The sequence below is a fragment of the Bombyx mori genome, chromosome 9 (assembly GCF_030269925.1).
Source record: "Bombyx mori chromosome 9, ASM3026992v2".
In the NCBI taxonomy this organism is placed as follows: Eukaryota; Metazoa; Arthropoda; class Insecta; order Lepidoptera; family Bombycidae; genus Bombyx; species Bombyx mori.
In genome coordinates this window covers 34,038-61,701 of record NC_085115.1, presented here as the reverse complement: position 1 = coordinate 61,701, position 27,664 = coordinate 34,038, and the positions used below count along the sequence as shown (strand labels likewise).

The 27,664-nt window shown below is 41.0% G+C and overlaps 1 protein-coding gene across 1 annotated transcript; it reads right to left on the bottom strand.

The window, feature by feature from the left end:
• Positions 1 to 2,753: 2,753 nt before the first annotated feature.
• NGR-A32 (neuropeptide receptor A32) lies at positions 2,754 to 25,982 on the bottom strand (the record flags this gene model as incomplete). The annotated part of the gene is given in 10 exon segments (NM_001134276.2): positions 2,754 to 3,136; positions 5,572 to 5,715; positions 10,298 to 10,435; positions 11,905 to 12,101; positions 15,622 to 15,772; positions 21,390 to 21,467; positions 22,452 to 22,586; positions 22,970 to 23,071; positions 25,548 to 25,659; positions 25,854 to 25,982. Coding segments are annotated over 9 exon segments (1,119 nt in total). The 3' UTR covers positions 2,754 to 3,136; positions 5,572 to 5,606.
• Positions 25,983 to 27,664: the final 1,682 nt, after the last annotated feature.

Genomic DNA, 27,664 nt, shown 5'->3' with positions numbered 1-27,664 from the left:
TTTGATACACAGTTGATTTATATTAATATCAAATTGGAGATAAGAGATAATTAACCAAATATTGAAACCTGCTTTCGATGACAAAAAATTGAGTTGGGGTGTTTTGATTGGAAATAATAATAGTTATTCGGTTTTACGTAGTCAATTAAATTTTGCCATTTTAATTTCATAAAAAAATAAATGACTTTTCGATAAAGTTTCATTAACATTAAGTAGACAGCATTAGATTAGTTTTGTTACTGGAGCGTGGTGCGTGGTGCGTGTTCCAGGTCCAAAGTACGATCGGCTCGAGAGTGACAGGAAAACTTCTTGAAGCCGCTTACGGAACTATTTTATTATCATTTTAACATTCTTACACTATACATAAAAAAATAAATCAATTTAATCGTACCTAATATGGTAATATTTGTTATTATGAAATACATCACGTAATATTTTAACCACAAAATTCAATGATACTAGTATTATATTTACAACAATTAATCAATATAAATTTATTTGAAATTGATTTAATATTTACAATTTAATATTAACATTTATTTTAAATAAATAAATATCGTCGATATGAAATGATATTACTAGTCGTATATCCGTAGGAGCCCTTGCTCGTTAGGTGACATGATGAGGTGTCGACTTGGTAGCCGAGATCAGCCCCCGCCCCGCCCCGCCCCGCCCCGCCCCGCCCCGCCCCGCCCCGCCCCGCCCCGCCCCGCCCCGGCCGCGCTCTCGCATTACGAGGAGCCGGTCTACTGAAAGTACATGAAGGTTGTGATCAGGTCAGCCCCCATGCTAATAACATCATCAACTTACAATTTATGTATTTGCAAATTTTCGACAAGATTTATATGAACCTACCATTTATCTATACATATAAATAAAATTGGAGTGTCTGTTTGTAATATTGAAATAACTACTTTTTACTACATACATCTATACATATAAATAAAATTGGAGTATCTGTTTGTAATATTGAAATAACAGTTTTTTACTCCATGCATATGATTACATATACGGTACATACACCAAAATAACATTTTTTACAATTTTTGTCTGTCAGTCTGTCTGTCAGTCTGTCTGTCTGTCTGTCTGTCTGTCTGTCTGTTTGTTCCGGTTAATCTCTGGAACGGCTGGACCGATTTTGACGAGACTTTCACTGATAGGTAGCTGATGATATAAGGAGTGACTTAGGCTACTTTTTTTAAGACTAGCTTCGCCCCGCGGCGTCACCCGTGTACGACAATAACCGCGGGTAACATCGCGGGACTCATTAATAATAATAAAATTTAATGTTTCCGAAGCGAAGCGAAGGCGGGTCGCTAGTATGCAATAAATGCGTACTTGAAACAGCTTAATCAAAAAATTGTAACAAGACACTTCTGAAGAGTATATGACCGGCCTAGCCAAAATAATATAATAATATTACGTCAATAGCAGTACTAGGCTGCACTAAAAGTATCGGGAATGGAATATTTCCACTGTTCCTGTCATATTAAAATCTTTTCAATTGAAAACTCCTTGGTTTTAAAAATCGAATACTATTTATTTATTTAAAAAAAGATTCTCGGTCTTGTCACGAGGTTTTGTCAAACTTGTTTAGTCGTTGAGAAAATGGAATTGACTCGAGAAAATTCAAGAGCGATGATTTATTATGACTTTCGAAGTGGTTTAACACAAAAAAAGTGTGTTGACCGGATGATTTCTGCATTTGGTGATGAAGCCCCTATCCAAAACCACAATTTATCGCTGGTTTGCTGAGTCTCAACGTGAACGTGTCAAGCTCAGTGATGATCCCCGTCAAGGTCGTCCAAAAACTGCAGTCACCCAAGAAAACGTTGATGCTGTGCGTAAGCTGATTGAGGAAGATCGACATGTGACATACCGCGAAATTCAGGCAACTTTAGACATTGGCATGAGTCAAATACAAATAATCTTGCATGAACAATTAGGTATAAAAAAGTTGTGTTGAATCCTGGATATACGCGTACGAACCCGAAACAAAAAATCAGTCACAAGTTTGGGTGTACGAAAATGAGTTAAAGCCAACAAAAATTGTTCGTTCACGGAGTGTTGCAAAAAAAATGGTGGCCACGTTTGTCTCCAAAACCGGCCATGTCACGACTATTCCTCTTGAGGGACAAAGAACGGTTAATGCAGAATGGTATGCTAGCATTTGTTTGCCATAGGTCGTTTCTGAACTCCGTAAAGAGAACTGCAACCGCCGCATCATCCTCCATCACGACAATGCGAGTTCTCACACCGCGCACAGAACAAAAGAGTTTTTAGAGCAAGAAAACATAGAATCATTAGACCATCCGCCGTACAGCCTCGACCTAAGCCCTAATGGTTTCTATACTTTCCCTAAAATAAAGAATAAATTGCGTGGACAGAGATTTTCATCACCTGAAGAAGCTGTGGACGCCTACAAAACGGCCATTTTGGAGACCCCAACTTCCGAATGGAATGGTTGCTTCAATGATTGGTTCCATCGTATGGAAAAATGTGTCAAATTTCGCGAAGAATACTTCGAAAAGCAATAAATACATTTTTAAATAGTAATGTTGTGTCACTTCGTTAATTCCCGAAATTTTCAGTGCCGCCTGTTTCTATCAACGAATACCGTCTATACGTTTTTTAAGAGTCAGCTAGGGGAACAGGCGCTTCTAACAGCTACATGAGAAGATGATAAGAGCATTCCGCATAACGAATAGCAGGAAACATGAATGGCTCCTAACTTATTAAACAATTTTAATTTTGATCAACTTTAATACAATTAATGCACATTTAGTTTAGTGGCCACATGATTTGACTCGCTTAGAGAATGAGCAAAGAAGCTTCAACACGGGGTAGACAATAATACGATAATACGCTCCCTTTCTTACTAAGAACACCTTTTCAATATAAAAATCTATGCTTCTTATTGTTTTATAATTATTTTAATAATTTGGTACTTAAATAAACGCCTAGCTACATTATGTACAATTTAAATTGAGATAGAACGCGTCCGAGTAATTGCTCATTGAAAATTACTGAAGCATAAAATTTAAAAACATGATGAAGTTGACGTTGAGTTATTCAGTCCTTCGGTCTGCGCGCGGCTTCCCCCGGCCCGTTCACACTCTCCTCCCGTGGATGAAGGCTGCAACAAGCGAAGCAACGCTAGGTATATACACGGTGTGCGACGCGACGCGACGCGACGCGACGCGAAGCTTACGTCAGATGCACTTATGTTTCCTGGCCGATGAGGTTTGGCTGTGGTTGAAGCGGTTTTACTTTCTATAGATAAAACGGTTGAACCTGCTCACGGCCCACTTGGTGAGAAGTAGTCATCGAAGTCCACAGCCATCGCAAGCTCAGCACAGCATCGCTTGAGCTTTATATGTTCATTTGTATTTAATAATTACGATATTTTTTTACGGATTTGTTTGTCATGACATGATAGTAACCCTTAATCGTGGAACATGAATTAGCGTATTTCATTAGAAAATGAATATCTGTGAAATTTAACCAATATACTAGTAGGTTCTTCCGGCATTTTTTTCTAGACTAATAAGCTAAACTAATATATATAAGCTAAAATAAGCTAAACTATGGGCTGGCACTTGCGAACTTGGCTCACGTTAGGGCGGACTAGCTGACCTGATTGTACGCCTTTAACGGGCCGGCCCACAACCCCACAACTGATCATTTAAAACTATCTGTTGATAACAATAGAGCTCGATAACAACTCCTAAATAAAAACAGGATACCTACATACTTGTATAGGTCTACATTCAGGAGTACATACTTTGTGGTATTGTATCATATTTCATTTGTCCCTTTATGTGTGTTGTTTGCTACAAACATAATATACGACATTGTTAGCAGAATTATGACATAAATCAAGTACATGACTTCGATATTTATACTATTATTGTGATTCTGTTAACATTATTTTCACTACAAAAACTGTAGAAATACAGTTGGTACATCTAATTACGAATCTAAGTCTCTTTTGTTTCTACGACTGCACACTAAATATTTGTTCTTATTGAAAAGAAAATAGAATGAATAGATACTCGTATTCGTTATTCTGTAAATAGATTATATTCAACGTGGGATTTAAGGAGATTGGTTCAGGTTGTCATGACGACGCGGGAAGGAGTCCTTTTACTATCCGCGACTCGAAATAGTGGAAAATAATTTATTTCTGTAATGAAGATGAGATTTTTAGAGACGAGTTATAGTATGTTTTATTCATAAGTCGGAATTTAACTGGAGCGGTCTTACCGCACCTCAATCTATACGATGTAGAGGTGAACAGAGAGTGGCCTGTCGTGCATCAGCTGGTCGCGGTCGTCGCCAGCCCCACCAGGACGTTTGCGATATCACGAGCCACGCAAACTTAGTCCCCAACAGAACCAGAACTCGCCCAAATTTTTGAAAGACCAATAAAGCGATCATTAACAATTCTGATGCAACGCCTCGCCACAGTCACACTTATAGTAGTTATGCTGTAACATGTTTTATATTTCAATTCAGTCAGGCTGCGCCCTACCTTTGCTCTGAGCATATATTATGACGCTGCCTAATTCAAGCGAACAACAACCCTCGTAAGGAAGTTCCGTCGATGACAGGAGGCCCGCTCGGGCTCGGTCAAGGGTGAATTTACACTGATAAGCTTTAAAAAACAAAACGTTTTAAAATCAGTTGATATTTTTATTATCTACTGATCCTTTATCAGACGTGTAGGCAAGCTCACCTCAGTCTGAGGACTTTGCTAACACTATCCCTAGCAAGAACTTTTGTATTTCGGATGGAAATAGTACTATGTCCGGCTGGCAACCAACAATTATCGGTACGTGACACTGGTTTCCTTGTCATATTGTTACTACTTCCAAACATATAACAGTACAAGCAGTACCGTAACTTGGTCTTTCTACGTACCTACCTAACTCTCTAGTACCTGACCTCACCGTACACTCTAGAGTGTGTAGTAAAGAGTGTAAGTTCCGAGCTGGCTAGGTGGTGTCAGACTAAAATAGCACCATCCCGTCTGTTCCCGCGTGAGTCTACTCCAATGTTGCCTATTTCTGCCGCGAAACAGTGGGACGTTCCGTCTTGAAGGGTAGAGCGGCCCTTGTGCAATACAGTCGAACAATCGACCTCACGCCTCAAGACGGTGCCATTTATCTGTTCGATAATGTTTCGATAGTCCCTTAATACCAGGTGCTCCTTGAGTTCGTTTGCCGTTACATAGCAAGCATTTTTCGTAACAACAGTGTATCCTGAAAGTCGCTTCGCCAAATAAAGTATTACTTCTTGATATATTAAGAGATATTTTTCTTTAAGCCCCCATGCTACTACCGTACATACGGCGTGGGCAGAGACCAGTGCACGGGAGTGGAATTAAAGATTCTATCGCAAATTTATTTCCATTCAGAATTTCGTGAAAATTACTTCAATAGTTCAGGCGTGAAAATGTAACTTACTCTCTTATTAAATGATTTTATTTGCGTAGTAACAGAGTAACTAAATATCGGCTGGCTGACTTGTCGCACCGTGCAGAACTGCACATATGTGTGGGACACTTACGGTCGTAGGTGTTGGTGCCGGGACACTTCCTGCAGCTAGCATGCGAATACAGTCTCGGCGAGGGCGGGTCGCTGCGGATCCGACGCGTGTGGTGCGCCCATCCGGCTGCTGTATTTCCTTTTGATCCTCTGCATTCCTCGGTAGCTGCACGTGCAAACAAGCACATGTATTTATTTATTATTATAATTCAATAACGACTGTTATTGTGACACAATCATCGGTAAGATGGCGTAAGAATAAGTAGTAGTTAGTTAGAATAGTTTTAACAAATCTCCGTTTTTAATTTGTTTACCGATAGTACTCGTAAGAGGGATCGCGGCCGCGGCGTGGAGCGTGAGCGCACCGCTTGTTGCGTCGCATCAGACGGATATATCTATTATAGGACCTGAACAGTGTATACGAATTCAGATGGGAATAGTCTATAATGCATTAAGAAACTACTGCATTAACAACAACTTCACCGTCCATGAAATGAAGCAATGGACGGCCCCGGAACGACAATGGACGGCACTGGGCAGCACTTAGGTAAGATGAACCTGACTAGCGCCGCCTGCCATGGTCCACGTCTACGTCGTTCGTTTCTGTACGGAATCCCTTCAAGCCGCCTCAGGCCACAGCAGTTCCATAGAAGTACTGTCCTGTAGCACGTCCTCGCCCCCTCAGGTCACCCCATGACTAATTCCGGGGAGAGGACGCCTCCTACAGGGGCCCCAATTCGGCGACGACAGATCGGTGCGGAGAGAGGTGAGCTCTCCCTTAAAAGACAATTACCTTGCACTCGCTTGCCAGCCTCTAACCAGTAAGCCGTGGCTAGTACTATTAAAAAAAAACAAATTCAATAAATTCATACAGGATAGCCATTCTGACAAAATCAAGTTTTTTTTAAGTTTTCAAAAGTTTTTAATTTTACAAGCTTACTGTCTTTCATTCGTAATTAACTTCGTATATTTTCCATTTCATCGCTCTATAATATCCACATTTGATCATAAGAGAATTTGTCATTTTGTTTACTCGGTGCGCTCATTGAGTTATAAAATAATCAGATCATTTCACGTATCATCGCGCTAGGGGAAATTTCCTCAAAACATAAAGTATATATAAATATAAAAAAAAATATATAAATATATCCATTCATAACTTAATTGTACGTGCGATACTTTAAAATTAGTTAGAAATTTAATAATATCGCATCTCACCTGCAACCCACAATGTGCTAGTGGGTCTCCGTTACAGATTGTTCAATATTTTCATTTATCACTTCTGGGTCGTTTTCAAATTTGGGGCCTAAAGCTAGTTATTTGATTTAATTCTCATAATCTTAATGTTACCGTAATTATAACTCCAGTAAATTAGTTGTCATGACACCAGGCACGTGCTCCTATAACTGTATATTCGTAAACACTGTTCAATTAGGAGTTACACATTAAAACCTACCCCAAATCTCATTCGTATCGCCGCGCTGGTTCGGAATTCAAATTCTAACTTGTTTGCAATTTTTCCAGTAATGCATGTTGAAATTCGGCAATTTTATTTAATCAGTATATAATACAATATTAAAGGGAAAGTAACTGGATATTAAAACATTATTAAAAACAAAAGAAGTACGATTTCTAAGCTTTTAAAAAAAGTTCCTATTTAAATTGTCATCCGTGTTGGTGTTATCAAATGCGTAAAATGAAAAATATAAATGAATATTAGTTAATATTATCAATAAATTAGTGATTGGCTTGATTGTGATGAGGCACTTTTTATTCTAAGCATGCCCATACAACAAAATTGAAAATTAGAGAAAGTTTAAAATCATTAAATCGTTACTTTTTTGGCCGCAGAATTGAAAACGACCCTTCTGTACTGCTCAACTACTTATATCTAATGAATGTACGCCCAAAATCGTTTTAACTGTTTCGCAGATTGATTTTTAAAACAAGCAGATAGACAGACGACATGTAGTACATACATATGTACATACGTGTGGCTTTTGATAATGATGTAAGAAAAAACCATAAAATGAATACTTTTTTTAAATTATAGAAAGGCACTAAAAAAAAGAATTTTTGGATACGACTGGGGGTTGGTAGGCTTAGCCCGCAATACCCTACAGGTGACTCCTGGGTGATGCTAAACGGGAGCCCAAAACACAACTGGTGGTAGGACCTTGTCCGACCGACTGGCGACCACCCTCCAACTAGAATCCGTTGTCAAGTAGCCTAGCGTGTGGGTTGGAGACCCAGTTCTACTTCTTTCCTCTCCTGTCCTCAAACGTGCTCGCGAGTCCGCGGGATGTTATTTACTGATGGGAGTATAGGAAGGCCCAGTGAAACGGTCTCTACCACCGCCCGCTGTTCAATAGGGGACCTGAACCCCGGGAAGCTGTCCCGCCAACCAGTGTAAAATTCTGTCGTGCGGTCGTCGCGCTGAAATCGAAGACCGGAGTGGATCCCGGCGACCGTACACAGGGTGGACGGGGGGCCCTTCCATGCTCAGTGTCAGCTTTTCACGAATCCCCGGTCGAGTGCTCATTGTGCCCTTTTTTTATTTAATTTTTTAAACTCTAGGGAATCTATTTACGGATACCCGGTAAAGGGGGGTAACGAACCGGGTTATGCCGGACTCCGGTGCCTCCCGTGAGGAAGAGGGAGACGAATAGGGCCAAGGTCATCCACCTTCCCGAATTCCTCGCAGGAGACTACGCCTTGAAAAAGGCGCGCGAGGCGCTCGCCCCGCAAAACCAACTACCGACTAAGCCCCATCGAGCTCCACCACACCGGCTACACCAGACCCACGGTACCGCAGTGCGCGCCGACAGTCCGCCTTCGCCGGTACCCGTCCTGATGATAAGACGGGATTTCATCTCCGGGAATATCCCGAAGGACGTCGTCTCAGGAGACACCGTGGGTGGCGCACAGGAGCCACCTTGCACCGCCCCACCACCGGACTGACAGTCGAGTACCGGGCGCCCCCGCACCCGCCACCCGACAGTCCCTACGGCGGCTGAGCGGGAGCTTCATGCCCGCGCCGCCCACCCCGCCTTCTGCGTTGAGGTGCTGAAGAGGGATCCGACTCCCTTTCACGCTCCTCAGCCTCACGGGACGCCACTACCAGGTCACAAAACCTGGCCATGGCCTCCCACGAGCCCTGATCCTCTAACCTGCGGGCGACGACAGCCCGCAAGGAAAGGTTTCTCCCCAGCACCGCAACAAAATCTCGCCGCAAGTACTCCCAACGCGGGCACGCTTCGAGCGCGTGCTGTGCATCATCGTCTGGATGCCCGCACTGGTGGCAACCCGGATGTGGCTCTCTCCTGCAGACCTTCCACAGGTACCTCCCGAAACAACCATGTCCCGAGAGGACCTGAGCAAGGTGAAAGGAGAGTACGCCGTGACGCCGACCCGACCATGCCTCCAGCACGGGCACCAGGGCCTCGAGAATGCGCCGGCGGGTGGCCGAAGTTTGGCCAAGTTCCTTCAGCAATCGTTCCCTCCTGCGCTTATTCCAGCATTACCTTGATTTCGCCTTTAGTATCCTATCTCTCCGAATCCTTACTCTCCAATAAAAACATAAAAGTCGATAAAAGGAAAAGAGTTTTTTGGTAGATCGCCATTCCACATTTAATGTGGGTTTCAGCATTGTTAGAGCCGTACATAGCAACCTTAATTGTTACATCGGACAAAATACGTCGCTAGGTCTAAGTGTGTGCACTATACTAGTATGTATTTTTGTGAGACAGATTCACAAAAACGACACGTCGCGGCGTCGTACACTTAAATGTTACAATTAAGCTTCATACATTTATGAGCCCTTACATTTTTATTAAGTTATAAAACGCTATTGTTCATGTTATAGTAGAATCAGTTTCCTTCGGTCGAGGATTATAGCTAATATTATCATGATCAAGTGGTCCGCGTCGAACACTTTCGGAAGTTGAGTTTTGTGGTTCTTCTGGAGAGTTTACGGAGTTCCTTTTTGATCGGAACCGAAGTCGACAACAGTTTATTTTTATTTCTATTGTCCTTGCGGGCAAACGATCACACGACCCACCTGATGGCAAGTAGTGACCGTCGTTTATGGATGTTGCAATGCCAGGGGCATAGCCAAGCCCATCTCTACCATCGATTACTCTCCACAAACCTCGTTCGAATAAAAACATCTGATAGCACTCAGGGCATACCGACGAAGAAAATTCATTCCAAGGCTGGATGGAACGTAGCAAAAAATATCTCTGAAAGTGGACGAACGCGGTTGTTCAAGGTAGTAGTGATGAGCTCTATTCCGATGGCGGGCGGTGCGATGATAAAACGAGATAATGGGATCATCTCAAACAGCTCCTCAGAGCACTCCCCATGGATTTTACGGTTCAAAATACAGAGGGAACCGAAGTCCCTCTATAAATCCGTGGGGCTGGGATTACTGACAATCCGAACTCTTTTGTATGGAGTCAAATGAAATAGCTGGTATTTGGAAGTTCTAGCATATAGAGGTCAGAGCAATACTACGTGCCACGCGAGGACGGACCTTGTAAAACAAAAGTCTTTGTCCCGACGTGGAGTATTGCTACGCTTTATTGAGGACTCCCAGCATTTTGAGGCCAACTTGGTATTATCCTCCAAATGACTATGATACTTTAAAAAATATAAGTGTAAAATGATCCATTGAATACAAGCAACAGCGCGGCTACAAACACGGGACGAGTGCAAGGACAAATAATATAACCAGAGGTAATAATTACGTTAACGAGTAAAAACCTGATCGGGATCTAGTGTTGGACTGGGACGGACACTCGGGGGGTGAGTCCAGGGGGTGGCGGCGCCTCCACATCACCTCCAGCCACCGGCACATGATCGCCATGCGGAAGTAGCTCCTGAACCTGAGGAAGAACGCATCTCATCAAATCAAATCGCTATGGTAAACGCTATGAAACATCTGCAAAGGCCCACTTCAATGAAACTTTATTATATCCTTCATCATCATTCATGAGGTATTAAACGAGCTTGTTCTTTGTGTGGAAGGCGCGCTTCTTGTCCATACTTTACGCAACAACTCGTCAATAAGATTGAAGATAAGATGAAAACTGGGTAGGTTAAAAAGTCTAATAAAACTACCTGACTACACGAAAGTGAAATATTTTTTTAAGAATATACACCTTCTCGTTGCGTCGTAAATCCACAATGCTGAGGGTCGTGACCTCTGTGGGATTTTACAATCTTCCGGCGGACTATATCACGCTACGACGATCTGTCTTTGGCGTGGACCGCCTCACACACGGTGCTCAGTGCGGTGCGGATCTGGTCTGCCTAGCGCATGAGGGACCTGCCCTTCGGTCTTTTGCCTTCCACCTTCCCGGTCAACAGCAAATTTTTTATGTACTTCTATCTAAGTCATATATCTTTAAAACCAAGAGTAAAGTAGAACTATAGTCATCAACAATAACTACAACGATGAAATTTTGTTTTAGTTCACGAGTGCAATAAAACAAAACCTATGAAATGTAGCATGAAATACATATAATAAACCTTCAGTATTCCAAATAGTTCGGTGTCGCGTGCCGTGTCGGTACTGAACTCACGGCCGAGTGGAGCACAATACTGCATTAACTGAGTAGAAGCGCTCTCAGAACTGTCGAAGCGCGGTATGTTGCGCGAACAGACAACCGGCCATGTGGAAATATTTCAGAACTTCATTTAAATTTTAAACAGATGCTTTTTCAATTGTTCTTTTGAGCATCGTTGTGATCAACGCTGGATAAAACCGTTCTAGAGTATAAAGCTAGCCTAATACCTCTTCAGGACGTAGACGGCCAGCTCCCGGAGACTGTCTGCCTCTCCACACAGTACGGAGTGCTTTTATCCGCCAACATTTCAACAAATTAAATAAGTAATAAGAACGAAAAGTCTGAAATCGATAGAAGTTCACACCTCGTACAAAGAAGGGCAACTGTCTACAAACACACTATAGAAGGCATATTATAATAGTTCGTTCTTAAAGAAAATCATTAGATTGTTTCTTGTCTCTGAAACTTGGAGCTGGCTTCATAATCTTTTAATTTTTATAAAAAAGATCAAGGGTTTTTTTACCTTAATGACCCTTAATAATTTACAAAGTTTGCTAATTTCCTGGTCCTAAATTAGTTACACAAGTATGTGTGCGCACGAGTGTGTGTGTCGTATACTTCCTATGGATCGGCAATGTTGATGTTTTCTTATTATGTTTTAATAAGGACGGCGACCTCTTGTCGATAAGCGAGTATCAATGTTCTGAATGCGGTGTTTGAGACAAACCATGCTACTATGATGAAAAGGGCACAAAAAATTTCAAACGTTGCCATAAGAAAGTTACTTGGCGTTCATCCAGTAGTATATGATGGGGTTGACCATGGCGTTAGACATGGCGAGCCAGTAGAAGCCGAGGTAGACGTGCTGCACGTAGCGGGAGTACAGGATCGAGGAGTCCAGATGCGTGTAGATGAAGTATCCGTGGTACGGGAACCAGCAGATACCGAATATCACAATCACCAGGATGAACATCTTCACTACCTGTCAATTACATAGAGGCTTGTGCTATTCTGATATCGCTAGTGTTTCACTAACGAAGATGACCGATGAGATCATGCCTCCAGCCAGCCACATTGGTGCCGGTGGTAAAGGCAACGCACTCAAGCACAACAAGACGTTTTATTCCGCAGAGTGACATCTCCAGTCCGCCATCGGAAACCGTTACTTTGTAAGATTTTAATGTATTTTTTTTTCTATAATGTATTTAAGAATAGGACAAACTTATCTTTTGATAATATTATCACTGTATCCCTCTCTCAACCCTTTTCAACCGGGATGAAAAGTTCTGATATGTACTCTTTTACATAAAAAAGGGGTACAGGGGCTAAGCCCCTGCGGGGATGGGGGCGGAGCCCCCCACTTTCAAAATAAAATTTTTGATGTTATAAATAATTTATCACCACATACATTATCAAACATTTCTATTACTTTATTTGAAGGTCTAACCTAGTAACATATTCAAATGTTTATGAATAGAAAAAACAATGTCCTGTTGAATATATTAATATTATAAATTCTAAACAATTTATAAATAATTATTAGACTATATTTGGCACAAATATTAGCACTTATTAACGATAGATTTAACAGTATTTTTGAATTGACTGTATCGCTTCTAGTATAATTGTCTGGATTTTGCTGGAAGTAGTTCATTAGTAATAGCTGTTCCTTCTGGTTCTAAATTTCTTATAATATCTTCTCCGTCTAAATCCCTATCACTCGAGTTATTCAAATCCGAACAAAAACAGTTTCACTGTAAAAAATTGCGCCAAGACCACGTTCATAAAACTCATCTCAATACATTTGCACTTTACAAAAAAAATAAGACTCATCTCAATAACTTTCATTCTCTACAAAAATATGTGAAATACAAAAAAATTCTATAAATTATATAATTATATATATTAAATATAACATGAAAAACCCGATTTGGTACTTTTGAGTTTTTCTATGGTGTAGTTACATTAACAATTTTACTGGTGGTAGGACCTCTTGTGAGTCCGCACGGGTACCACCGCCCCGCCTATTTCTGCCGTGAAGCAGTAATGCGTTTCGGTTTGAAGGGTGGGGCAGCCGTTGTGACTATACTGAGAACTTAGAACTGTATCTCAAGGTGTGCGGCGCATTTACGTTGTAGATGTCTATGGGCTCCAGTAACCACTTAACACCAGGTGGGCTGTGAGCTCGTCCACAAATCTAAGCAATAAAAAAAAAAAAAAAAAAAGGTCAAATTGGTCAAATCAGACTGTTTACATTTTAGGTTATGTTCATTGTTCGAGATATTTTAATAAAAAACGATATTTTTGAGGCTGTTTCCTACTAAAGATGAGTAATTTTTTACGAAACCTGTTGCAGCAACAGGTTGCTTGAAAATAAAAATGGAATCTGTTACGAGAAATCGCGCATTAGGTTGTTTACGAAAACGAACGAAAGCCAAAAATTAAAAACAACGTAACGCAAAACGCGCTGTGCGCGAAATGATTTTTTTAACGGATTTTATGACCTGGTAACTAAGACCTTTAGATCAGTCTTATTTTAATTTTAATGAAAACTTTTTTATATGAAAAACGATATTTATATGATAACTTTTTTATATAAAATATAAATCATTACGTGCTCCCATATCATCTCATCTCATTTCATTTCATGCCGTTTTTTTTTATTGCTTTTAAGGATGGTCGAGCTCACACACCTGGTGTTAAGTGGTTACTGGAGCCCATAGACATCTACGACGTAAATGTGCCACCCACCTTGAGATACAAGTTCTAAGGTCTCAGTATAGTTACAACGGCTGCCCCACCCTTCAAACCGAAACGCATTACTGCTTCACGGCAGAAATAGGCGGGGTGGTGGTACCTACCCGCGCGGACTCACAAGAGGTCCTACCACCAGTAAAATTGTTAATGTAACTACACCATAGAAAAACTCAAAAGTACCAAATCGGGTTTTTCATGTTATATTTAAGATTGCCAGTTGAAAATATTTTGAATTGCCGCAGTTGCCGACATGATTTCGTGTCATAACTAAATCACACAGTTATTTATTTCTCCTAATGATTTTTGTTAATAGATTTTGGTGCTTTACGTTACGTTATTAAATGAGATTAAGTTTATAGTCTGGCCAGCGAATCATGGCACAACTAAATAGCGGCAATCCAAGATATCTGCAGTTGGCAACATTAAAGATAACATAACACGATTTGATACATTTGTGTTTTTCTATGGCATAGTCACATTAATATAAAAATGCGGATTTTTTGGCGGGAACGCGAGGAGTAAAGTTGTGTTTTTTTTTATTTGTCAATTTAGTGTTTCTTCGGGTTTAAATGTGTAATAACGGTGGTTTATTAACTGTTTAATATCTGTGAAAGTGCACAAATGTGGGAAAATGAAACAAAGCCACTGGACGTAACTTCTCGGGATTCTCCGAATAGTCCACTGAAAAAATCTCAGTAAATGACCACCATTTTACTGAGATTATATCATCTCATATCATCTCATCTCATTTTATTTAATTTCATACCAGTTGGTTAATGTCCCAAATTATTCATTTTCATTTCATTTCATTTCACTCCATATTATCATTTTTCATAAAATTAAGAAATATAATGAAATAAGACATGACTTAAAGGTCTTAGTTACCAGGTCATAAAATCCCTTAAAAAAATATGAAAATGCAAAACTACCTTTGCATGCTATATGTAATGTTGTCAGTTGTAGATATTTTGAATTGCCGCCACTGTAAGTAGTTGTGTCACGATTCGATGGCCATTCTCTATTTACATTGATTAAAATACCCATAAAAACAGTCATTTATCTTTAAACAAAGGAGTATTAATTATTTTTAACACTCGATTTCCACTAAAGCGATCCTATTTTAGGGATGCTCTAATTCTAATCCGCACATTTGTGGAGCTAGTTACGTATATTGAAATGTGTTGCAGAGGTTTACAAAGATTGTTTAAAACAAAAAATAGAATTCTACTTATTTTCTACACTTGGCCATTGTCAATGAAGCTAAGATTTCAATAGGTTAATCAAGCAAAATAGACGATTTTTTTGGTACATATCCCATTCGTGTAACGCTTAGGCCCAGAATGGTGTTTCTCCTTTGCGTAATTACTGGTCTAACAGGAGTTGTGAGTCCGCACCGGCGTCACCCCGCGCGCTGCCACTCCAGGAGCGGGCCAGATCTGGGCGGCGACATGCGCACTGTGCTGTCTGTGCTGTCCACGCACTGCGGTAACCACTTAACGCGAGCTGGGCTATGAGATCGTACACCCGTTTAGCAATCAATAAATAGGTGTGTAAGAACGTGGAAAAAGGCACGTGGCAGTGACATGTCAGTGTGGCGTTAGAGTCGCGAGCAGCTGCTAGCGGAACACGGCAGTTGTTGTTACTGATGACAGGTTGTCCATTGTCACCTGTGATAATAACTATACAGATGATAATGATTTTGATAATGTTGATGATGAGTTTAGTTGTTTAAGTTTGAGAAGTACCTTGCGCTTAGATTTAATAGAATCGAGCTGTCGTTGCGTGAGCTCTCCGATGGTCCTGGATCCCCACAGCTCTCTGCCCATCGCGGTGTAGAAGAACGACATCCCCACCATCGGCACGGCGTACGTCACGATGAAAAACGCTATTTGGTAGCTGAGGACAACATGATACATCTTATACACGCCGCCGACGCCGTCGCCGTGGCGACTTTGTATGAACCGGTTGCTGGAAACACCTCACGAGCCTACGTCATGAGTTCGATTTTCCAAGTAAAAATAAAATGCGGCCAGGTCGTTCTGACATGAATTATGAATCCAGACTTGCTCTTTTCCATGTCCAATTTTTGGAAGCTCGCCGTAGGTATTTTTTTTAATATTTTTGTACAAAATTTTACACTCACATATAGATTCCATGGAACTGCTGTCGAATATTGCTATCAACACCCACTTCAGAGCCCGAAATTCGCATTATGTAAACCTCTTTGCGTTACGGACATATAAAAATAATATATCATACTATAACCCTATGGTAAGAATGGTCAGGCGTTATAATGATTTCGCTAAATGTCACGGTAACCTTGATATCTTTGAACCTAGACTCAGGGGATTTGTCAAATGTATGAAGAATATCCTATTTAACAATGGATAGTTATCAATATTTGTAATTTCAATTGTGTTTTCAATAGCCAAAGCTATTAATATGGATTTGCTGAGTGCACATACTATTTAAATTGCAATCCAGATTAGATCTAGGTACTAATTGTACGATTTAGGTAATATGTGCTGTAATGATTGTAATTTGTTCTGTGCCTCAATAAATTAAAAAAAATCTACACCATAACCTAAAGCAATATTTAAAAACATATTGTGTCAACTGCCATATTGGACTTATTACATAATATTATCTTTTGTAACTCATAAATAACTTTGTTCATCTGGTCCTATTTGTCGAGGGTGTCTTGTGCCTTGGTCCCCCATAATAGTACAAGATAGTACATAATAGTACATCCCTTCCCAATGAGTTGTTAAGTATCGACAAACAACATCTTAGTCGTGGGTGACCACGAGAACTAGAAACGTCCGCCACTATGTAGCGATCACAATAAACGCGAGAATAAACAAACCTTTTTTTTCAATTATGTGTTTATTGTTATATATTTTATTTATGTCTACGACTCGCCAAAACGTTATTAGCGTGGTAGTGGGGTAGCGGGGTAGCGGGGTTGAACCTCACTTGTAAACAATGTTGTCCTCCAGCGCCACAGCTTGTCGAGGGGTAGCGAGGTTGTATCTTGATTACAATGAATAGTAGATGTTGTCGCTATACACGTCACACATCTCCGTGTACTGCCGCGTGTCGAGCCTGGCTGGTACGAGTAGCTGTGTGCACTGTGCACTGTGCACGTCACTGTACCTACTCGTAGTCTCGTAGTGTGCGTTACTGCACACGCCTTGGTTACCTTTCATACTTTTCCTTTAGTACGAAACGCAGCGTGTGACTTGTCTAAATAGAATATTAAAAATATTTGTACGTTACGTACGGAACTTATTTAAAACAATTTTCTATAAATTGTTAATGGCCACAAATCCAATTAAAATTCCAACTTAAAACCAGACTAACTAACTAATTGAATTAAAATTTAAGACTGGAGAGGCCGACGCTGCCCTGCGGATGCTCCTCTCAGTGGCAGCCCCCTCAGCTCCCCAGAACTATGCGAGTGCACCATGTCGGAGAAGGAGGCGGCGGAACGGGAGAGGGAATGCACATTCTTCTCCGCTCCGAGCTGAAACGGTTAGTCCAAGTCTGGCCCCTGTAGAAGGGGTTCTTCTCCCGGTGAAAGTCATAAGAAGACCTCGAGACAGAGCGGTGGGCCATTATAAAAAATCAGCTTTACTTAACTATGGATCGAACAACCCACCCTTCATGTAAAAAATAGCTAGTTACAACCTGCGTGTCCTAGTTATGCAATTCGTCCGTTGACATCCAAAGTGTTCACGCGATTCATGCAAATCTAAGCTAACAATAAAATTTGTTATATTTCTGAGAAATGATTCTCAAATAACAGAAACTCCGTACAACTTACTGCAGAGATGACAGTATGCCACGCAACATGGCGTGCTCGGCTCATTTCAAACAAAAACACAAATTATAGGTACTATCTAGTAATACAATTTAAGGAGATTGCTGTGCTATTGTTACAAGTAATGAGGACACCAAAGTCGATCAAAAGTCTGAGAGCATTATCGCGTGCACAAACTAATACTAGTGTGGTAGCGTCGGGATTATTTGCTGACCCTTTCCCACTGACACTCTCCGGGGTGTCACAGGGACATATCCATCCGTCTTGGTTCTCTGTTTTTCAATATAATTATTAGTGACTACCTTTACCAGCGTAGACATTATCTGTTAAAGCCCTTCAGAATTTCAAACAGCCCGTCTGATGCAATATTCCTGCTCGTGGATTAATATCCGGGATAATTCCAAATGTTTATCAATTCATTTTTCCAGAAGAAAAACTAGAACTCACTACTACATGTGAGTATTGGGATACTTGGGGTCGACACTTCGAGGGATGTCCAGTTCCGAAGTTATTTGGAGGGCAAAGCCAAGCTGGCGTCCAAAATGCTGGGAGTCCTCAACAGAGCGAAGCGGTACTTCACGCCTGGACAAAGACTCTTGCTTTATAAAGCACAAGTCCGGCCTCCGTGGAGTACTGTTCCCACTTGCCTTGAAGTCGTCGTGGCCTAAAGGATAAGACGTCCGGTGCATTCATATCTAGCGATGCAACGGTGCTCGAATCCCGCAGGCGGGCACCAATTTTTCTAATGAAATAGATACTGGACGAATGTTCACGATTGACTTCCACGGTGAAGGAATAACAACGTGTAATAAAAATCAAACCCGCAAAATTATAATTTGCGTAATTACTGGTGGTAGGACCTCTTGTGAGTCCGCACGGGTAGATATCACCACCCCGCCTATTTCAGCCGTGAAGCAGTAATGCGTTTCGGCTTGAAGGGTGGTGCAGCGACTTTAATTAGTAAGTGGGTGGCGCATTTACGTTCTAAATGTCTATGAGCTCCAGTAACCACTTAACACCAGGTGGGCTCTGAGCTCGTCCACCTATCTAAGCAAAAAAAAGTCCATGGGCAACGGTAACCACTCAGTATCAGATGAGTCGCTCGTCTCCCTAAAAGGGCAATAAAAAAACACACACACACACACACACAATAAACTAGATAATGTACTAATACTATACTAATATAATATATAATTTTTAGAGCCATAAAATGAACCGCTTATTTCACCAATGCGAGCAGTCAGTACCTCTAATTGAGTTAGCATTTAGTATGAGATATTATTATTGTATGTGTTAGTTGTAATGTTTTGTGCTGATTTATAGCGTGTTGGTGCCCAATAAATAAAATAGTATATAAATGAAAAAGATAAAGCTATTTATATATATATATATATATTTTTTTTTTATTACAAAAACATACAATTTTAATCATAATAACAAATATTGAAACGATGTTATCTGCTGTAGTCATAGACTGTGTTGCAGATATACACCTGTCTTGTCTAAGTAAGCACATATTTGTAAATAATTTCCGTCCTCTGCTTACTTAGTACATTTATTATATATGTAGTACCTACATGTTATATTTTGTAAGTAAATATAATCGACTGTTGTTGCGATGAGCAGTGACTTGAGATATGCTCGAGTATGTAGTGGGAGAAACCGCCTCAGCGGCTCGGGACCGCGACCAATGTAAAGTATTCGAAGCGTCGGAAACAACACAGTGACAATATACACGCAATATTGAACAGTAAAAGTAGTTTTAAGTACATTTGTTTAATACGTACATAATAATATGTACATCGTCCTCTACAACTCCTCTACACGCACAAGTGAGAAGCAACGCGAATAAGTCATAGACTCGGCCGCTGCACCGCGACGCCCGGCTTGGGTCGCGTGTTTGTACATATATGTATACGAGTATATACTTAGTCTGGCCATATATACTGTTACAAACGAAAACAAAAAAAATTCTATGGCAAATAACATTTATTACTTTTACAGTGTGTTAGTTTAATACATAGATATAAGACAATTTAAAGTATAAAAAGCTTATTCGAAGTGGTCTCCATTGGCTGCAATATAGTCCTTTAAACGTTGAGGCCAGTTATCAATAGAAGCACTCACTCTTTCCATGGGAAAAATTTTCACTGCCAATTGTACGGACTGTTTTAGGGACTCCAAACTATCATGGCGTTTAGAATAAGCCGTACTCTCTAAAACTGACCATAAATCATAATCCAGCGGATTAAGAACGGGACTAGACGACGGCCAGTCTTCAGCTCTGATGAAGTCCGAAACGTTCGTTTCCAGCCAATGTCGCGTAGACCGAGCTTTACGACCTGGCGCCGAGTCTTGCTGGAAGGACCATTCTTGATTATTCAACATGGTGTTGTTAAGGGGCTTCACTACCTTCTCAAGAATGGTATCTTGATACACTTGTGCCGATGTTTTGATACCGTTATCACAAAAGTATGGCCCAGTCACTCCTTCATAGCTAATACCCCACCAAACCATCACTGAAGTCGGATAGTGCCCACGTTGCACTCTGTCGACTAATTGGGAAGCTTCCTTAGAGCTTTGAACATAAATACGGTCATTTTGTTTGTTAAAATGTTGCTCAATTGTAAAAATTTTCTCATCCGTAAACAAAATTTTTCTATGACCTCCCTTTGCGTACCGCTTCAGTAGTTGTTTCGATCTCGCTTTTCGATCTTTTAAAATACTCGACATGGTTCTAGGTGCTATCTTCATCTCCCGAGATAAAATCTTTTGCTTTCGGACAGGATTTCTTCGAATTCTTTCCCTTACTGCTTTGATCACCTTTTTCGTACGAACACTACGTGGACGGCCAGATTTTTTTCTGTCACAAACAGAGGAGGTCTCATTGCACCTATTAATAGCCCGGAACACAAACATTTTACTAACACCAAGCCTATGGAGAGTTTTAAAAATTGCATTTGGCTCCATAACTACTTTGTGTAATGCAATCACAGCGATTCGGTTCTCTTTATCACCCCACTCCATTTTAAATTGCAAAATATTTTACAATGTATTGGCGCCAAAATGAGACAACTCAATGAGCAATCATATAAAAATTACAGATTCCAAATTCAAATGTAATATTTTGTTTATTTTTAAAAGCAACCCGCTCCGGCTCAGTTCGGGTCTTTAACAAAAATTTCAACGATATTTGATATTGTTTTATTTTTTTAAATAAAAAAACACTTATTGCGGCATAGCTATAATAGTTAAACATATGCTGTCGCGACACTTTTTGTAAATAACAATGTGTTCTACAAAGTCGTAGTACATTATTTTATTCTATCATCAATAGTGTTCGCAGGGCACGCGATGTAAAGAATATTTTAAGTATTTTTTTTACACCTTGGGTTATATTATTGGAGTTTTAGTAAGGATCCCTTATTTTTTTTCAAAATAGATTACAGTCTATGTCACTCGGGAATAGTGTAGCTTCCAAACAGTGAAAAATTTTTTCAAATCGGTTCAGTAGTTTCGGAGCTTATTCAATACAAACAAACCATCCAAGCAATAAAAAAAAAAAACTCCTCTTTATAATATTAGTATAGATGTAACAGTATTTATGGCCAGACTAAGTATACTGTATTGTTTATCAGCTGGACTCATAATTTCTGTATATGATTCTTGGAACTTGAATATGGCACTTACACGAAGTCCATTTTGGAGACATCGGGCATGCCATCTGGCCAAACCAACAGACAGGCAGTCTTCACTCCAACTCTTGACCTGACAACAAATTAATGAAGTCAATACTATTTGAAAAACCTGTTTTGTGTTTTTAATTATTAATCGTTCAATCGTAGACTCCACGTTACATTATTGTATCGATCTTCTCCAGCTCAGGTGCTGTTGTGTACGGAGCTGTGCTTCGTCAGCCACCGCTACCCCTTCATCGATAATAGAGCTTACATGCTATTTCTACATTTAATTCATTATATCTTTGAAATATTAACTTAACAAATACAAAAGTCAATTTTTCATTATGTCAGCAAGAGAAATGAGCGGTCCAAACCCCCACCGCATGTACCGGGAACCTGTACACAATGTGATACGTTGCACTTAATATGCTTACACTCATTTCAATAGTGAGAAATCAATGGCTCGGAACTAATCGCGGTCGCGAGAGCGCCCTATGCACTGTGGATCCTTACACCAGTCCTAAAGATTAATTCTAATTCTAATAATGATATCCTTTGATGCTAGCTCGGTATCTAATATGCGAGTCGGGGATATGAAAATCATGTAATTTGGTAAATTTTAAATGTTTGTTATCATTTTTCATTATTTAGAAATAAGCGTTTTATTATTTTTGTTCGAAGCTAATAATTAAAGTTGTAAATGTTCTGTTCCGAGATCATAAGTTGTAGAGAAAGTTTAAGGCCCATTTCTTCAGCTCATTAACGTAATGTTTAAAGTAAAAGTTCTGAGGTAAAGTAATTACATTGTTTTAGAACGAACCGCGCCTAAATATATCCTTTGCGGTATTGTAACGAACTCGGGGAGCTCACGACGGCTGAATTTAATTATTCACTATTACTTAATACAATATAGGTAATAATAAAATAATATGTATTTAGAGTCCTCGCGAAACATTGGAATAATCTGTTCACAAGTTGAACTTGAGTTTGTTACCGTACGTTGCTGGCAGCTTCCGATAATGAGCACTTACGAACATACATACATACATATATATATAGTCAATGTACTAACTTGTATTCCTTGGTGGTGGAGTAGAGCAGGTAGGGCGTGGCGAGCACCATCCCGCCGAGCCAGATCCCGCCGATCGCGATCAGAGAGCAGGTCTTGGACATGCGCGGCCGCATCGGACGCACGATCGCTTGGAACCTGCCAGTCACTCGCTCATTCTCATGGGCCGAACATTACAAGGAGTTCACAATTATTAAACATTGTACTATTCATATTGCAACGAATTTGAGTCATTATTCTCGCTGCTCGTTGGATCGCGAAAAACATTTATTTAAGTGACTAGTTGGCAAGCTACGAACTGCACCGTAGCACCGGGATAGCACCGGGGCAGCCCGTACGTACCCGGGCGGCGGCCCCCAACGATGGCACCAGACCCAGAGACCCGCAATGAGCCACGGGTGGGAATATCTTTACTATGCGCATAGAAAAGTAGTAGCAACATTACTCGAAGCATTAATAAATAGCCTTATTAAATGCTCTTCAGTTGTATAAACGCGTGCTGAAACTTAGTCCCGCCTCACCTGTCGAAGGATATCCCCGTGAGCGTGAACACGCTGGCAGCCACTGTCACGTTCGCGATGAAGTTGCTGATCTTGCAGTACTGCAGCCCGAACACCCAGTCACTGCGAGCACATTACCGACTAAAACTACTAAAGTAAAGCTTCGTCAGGGGCGATACGAGGCATCAATGGACGTGAATTAACTACAAAATTAATTCAATAAATGTGTCATAATGACTAAGAAATTTTTGCCTATCATAATGACTGACTTCGCCAACGCTGTTCAATGTGTATGTAAACGCGCTGATCGGCGGGCTCAGCGGCAAACATGTCGGTTGTCATGTCGATGACGTTTGTGTTAATAATCTAAATTACGCGGACGACATGGTGTTGCTGAGTGCGTCGGTCTGCGGTCTCCGAGAGCTTATACGTGTCTGTGAGGAATATGCCGGTGGTCACGGTCTGAGATACAATACTAGTAAAAGCCAGTTTATGGTATTTAAAGGCGGTGGTGCTAAATGTCCTCAGAGTATACCACCTGTATTCTTGAACGGTACTCTCCTAGTCAGGGTTTATGAATTTAAATATCTGGGGCATGTAGTAACTGCCGACCTTAGCGATATTAAAGATATCGAGCGGGAGCGGAGAGCGTTGTCAGTGCGGGCGAATATGTTGGCTCGCAGGTTTGCGCGGAGCTCAGACGGGGTGAAGATAACTCTGTTTCGAGCGTACTGCACCTCTCTGTACACCTGTGCTCTGTGGGCTGACTATACGCAACGTGCATGCAGCGCGATCCGCGTCCAGTTCAATAACGCTTTCAGGGCTGTGTTGGAGCTGCCCCGGTTTTGTAGCGCCTCGGGTATGTTCGCAGTGGCTCGTACGGATTGCTTTCATGCGACCATACGCAAGCGGTGCGCATCCTTGGTACGCAGAGTGCGGGCCAGCTCCAACACGGTCCTGGCCATGATTGCAAACAGACTGGACTGCCCCTATATAAGACACTGTTGTAATAAGCATCTGTCTCTCATTAATCTAACACAGTGACTGGTATGGTGACGGTTACTCAGTTAACATTATTTCATTATTTATTGTATTAGTTCTTTTATTAATTTCAATTTTATATTAGTAGCTGACAATTTTCGTCGTGCTGGCGATCGTTCACTTCGTACGGGACACGCTCAAGTGTTTTTTTTATCTTTATATCTAATATCTAAATAATGGGATGTGGTAGCACGAACAGTTCTTGAACCCAGGCTTTTTGAAGGTTCAGTAGTATGCAACTATGCAACTGCGACTTATTATTCTGCCTGCTATAGAAAATATTATTTAATAATAACTTTATAATAGTTTAATAATAAGTAATTTAATATAAGTTCTATAGCTGTTTTTTTAAAGTTTATGTTCCAAAAAAGTAACCGCTGTTGAGTAAATAGCGTAATAGAATTTTTATTGAAATCCTAAAGTGGCAGAACGTACGTAGAGCCACCCACGGTAGCGGCATCGCAAGTTGTGCACGCGCCGCGCCCTCAACTGTGGCGGTGTGCGACTGATTGTTACGCGAGTATACTCGCACTATGTGCCGCCCGTGCAGTAGTGCAGTGCAGACCTCTGCGCTAAGAGCTATCTCCTAATTTATCATTAGCTTTCTAAACGAACCAATGAATCTATTTCAATAAAAACTCGTATATTTATCTTAAGCTTCATTATGACGATGGATTATGGAAATAGAAAAGAAAAAACAACAAAATCGCATAGGAAAATACAGCGCGTGACGCCCGGCCCGATATGTCAGTGATTAGAAGGCACACGTGACCGGGTGGCTGTTCGGTTGACTTAACAAACAACCCTCGGGACGAGGGCTCCCTTTATTCGAGATGACTTTTCATGATGAAAAAAAATCTTTGTAAATTTCTTTATAAAACAAGATTATGAAATAAATCGTAAATTGTTGTTGTTCTGAGAAAAAATGATCCGCTGTCTGGCACGTAACGGAATAAATTCCCCTCGCTTACGATTCCCGCTGCGACGTGCAAAGGAAGAGAAAGGAAGTGATGAGACTTATGTCGTCATCGAAGAAGGATGTCATTAAGCCGGGAATTCCTAATTTTCATGAGTCGTTTATTTTGGATCTTGCTTTTATATGTTTTAAAATAACAATGAAAAGTATTATAATAGTGATTGCTTACTGTCACATAGTTGACTACGTGATTGACCAATCTGCGTGAGTTTGACTGCTCAAGTTTGAGTGGTCCTGAACGGTCCTGAGTCCGTGCCCAGGGACGTGCGCCTGTTCTAGTTCTAGTCGTGCTCGTTTTAAATATATTTGATAACTGTTGTCAATGTTCATGAAGCGTTGTACACATTGGGGTACATGTTGGAAAAGGGAAAGCCCTAAGTTTCGGACCGATTGTTCAGTGGCGAATCTTTATTAGATTATGACGAGCTGAAAGTGTCCGTACTTGAATGCAATAAGCAAGTAGCTTTGGTTGAAGATATTAACCTTTAGCAGCAGTAACAAGGTCATTCAACCTTCGTCAGGCGCACAATGTTGTAATGGAACTAATAACAAGTAGTAGGTACAGAGAGCGGTTGTCGATACCTGTGGAGCATGTAGATGAAGTTGAAGAGGCAGTTGAGCGCGGACATCATGAGGTCCGCCAGCGACAGGTTCACGAGGAAGTAGTTGGTCACCGTGCGCATGCGCTTGTGAGCTGCTCAACAACAAACAGGCGAATTCATTTTATTATTCCGAACATCTTATTGTGTATTGCGTAGTCGCGTGACTATTGTACGGTTAGTGGTGCGCTAATTCATGGATGCGGGTCACAACTTATCAAAAGGTAAGCTGCACGTCATGCTAGCGTTCTCTCCGTACTGTAGCAGTCAAATATGAGGACACCCGTACCGATCACAATCCATATGACTATAGCGTTTCCTCCGACGGCTATAATGAGCATGATAGAGAAGACGCAGATCCAGGAGTTGTGTGCCCAGGGCGGCATGAGGGGGGCGGGGGGGCTGGCGGTGGTCGCGCGGGGGACCAGGATCGTTGACGCGCCCAGCAGGCTGCGGTTCAAGTCCATCTCCCAAGTGTACACCACCTGACGACAACAACAACAATCAAGCTTTGTAAACTTGTAAGCTTGGGCTAGTACTGTAGAACTACATAATAATATATTCTCAGTGGACTAGATGCCTGGCAAGGGCCTCATGGAACCCGATGGAGCGGTGTCACAATCCGGACCTACCCGACTACTAGGTATAAAGGAATTACTTACAACTTAAATAGATGCCAATAATTTTTATTCTACATTCAAATTCACAATCATTTCTTTTAATATGGATGCTATTGCACATTCTTACTGGTCGTGAAAGTACCATAGCTCGAAGAGTTAGGAGGAGAGTCGCAGTCGTGGCAAGAACCAGCGGAACAAACTGAGAGACAATGCGTTTATTTTTAAGTGTTATAATATATTTTTGCCAGCACTATAGTGATTCAACTTCAAAAAATACAGTTGTAACGGGATTGCAATATTCAGTAGGTGTAGAGCGAGCGTCTCTACTCGCGTAGCTTAAATAGCTTTCGTTTATAATAGAGTTCGTTTAGTTCATTTTCTTAAATTATGAACAGGCAGTATTGAAGCCTTGTGAGATGTTGTCGAGGATGTGCCCACTCAGCCACCCACCTATAAGAGTTCCGATATTGATTTGAACCGTTGGGAACGCAAGCATATTCTTGAGCCTGAAGGTTGAACATTGATTTCCTTAAAGCGTTCCCTCGAGGAGTCCAACGAGTAAATATGATAAGCGACACGAACAACCCTCTTCTGCCGGACGGAAACAGTTGCACACCGACAGCGTGGTCCCGCAGCGCGAGACGGGCCGCCTCCACAACACGCTGCACAACTACATCCGTTCGCTATTTTGGACGCGTGCCGACCCCGCTATGAGCGCAACTCAATCTTCATGCCAAAGAAATACCGTTGCGAGAAGCTCAAGACGCTCTCTACTTACGATCGTTTATAATGTTAGTGTCTACTTGTCTAACTTAGGTGCAGTCAATTTTAAACATTTGTTTTCATGTTACTTAATAGCATCAGGTAACGCTTAACACTAGGTGTCCCGGGAATCCATAAGCCCAGTGCAGTATAAAGCAATATTTTTTACAACATAGATACATATCGAAGACTATAGAGAATACCCCTGAAGGGAACCGATCGACCGATCTCAGTGCCTTAAATCAACCCAGAGAGTTTCGCTCCGATAGTACATCGGGCACCCAGTCTACCATTAAATCCCGTTACTCGCCCGATGTGCTGGATTCAGATCCCTCGCTAGAATGGGTTCGGTGGGCGCTGTTGCATCGTCACTCCGTATTATACCGTAAAACTGTTTTTAAGGTTTTTCTTTGATTTTCCAACCTTAATATTGATCTAAGTTCCAATACAGTACAACTCAAACCCAATAATAACGGAAAAAAGTAGAGGGATTAACTTACGTAGCCTACTTCCTCATATATTGTCATATATTGACGACAGTACAACGAGATAGCTGCATAGAAATCAATAGAGAATGCATCTCACAGAAGCAATGGGTTATTAAACCTTGCAATGAATCGCTATTAAGATCCGTGAAGCCTTTCTGTTTTAAACTAAGTGGACTAACTTTGTCGCCTCCACCTACAAACACGAATATCGGGCCATTGATGCCACCAGA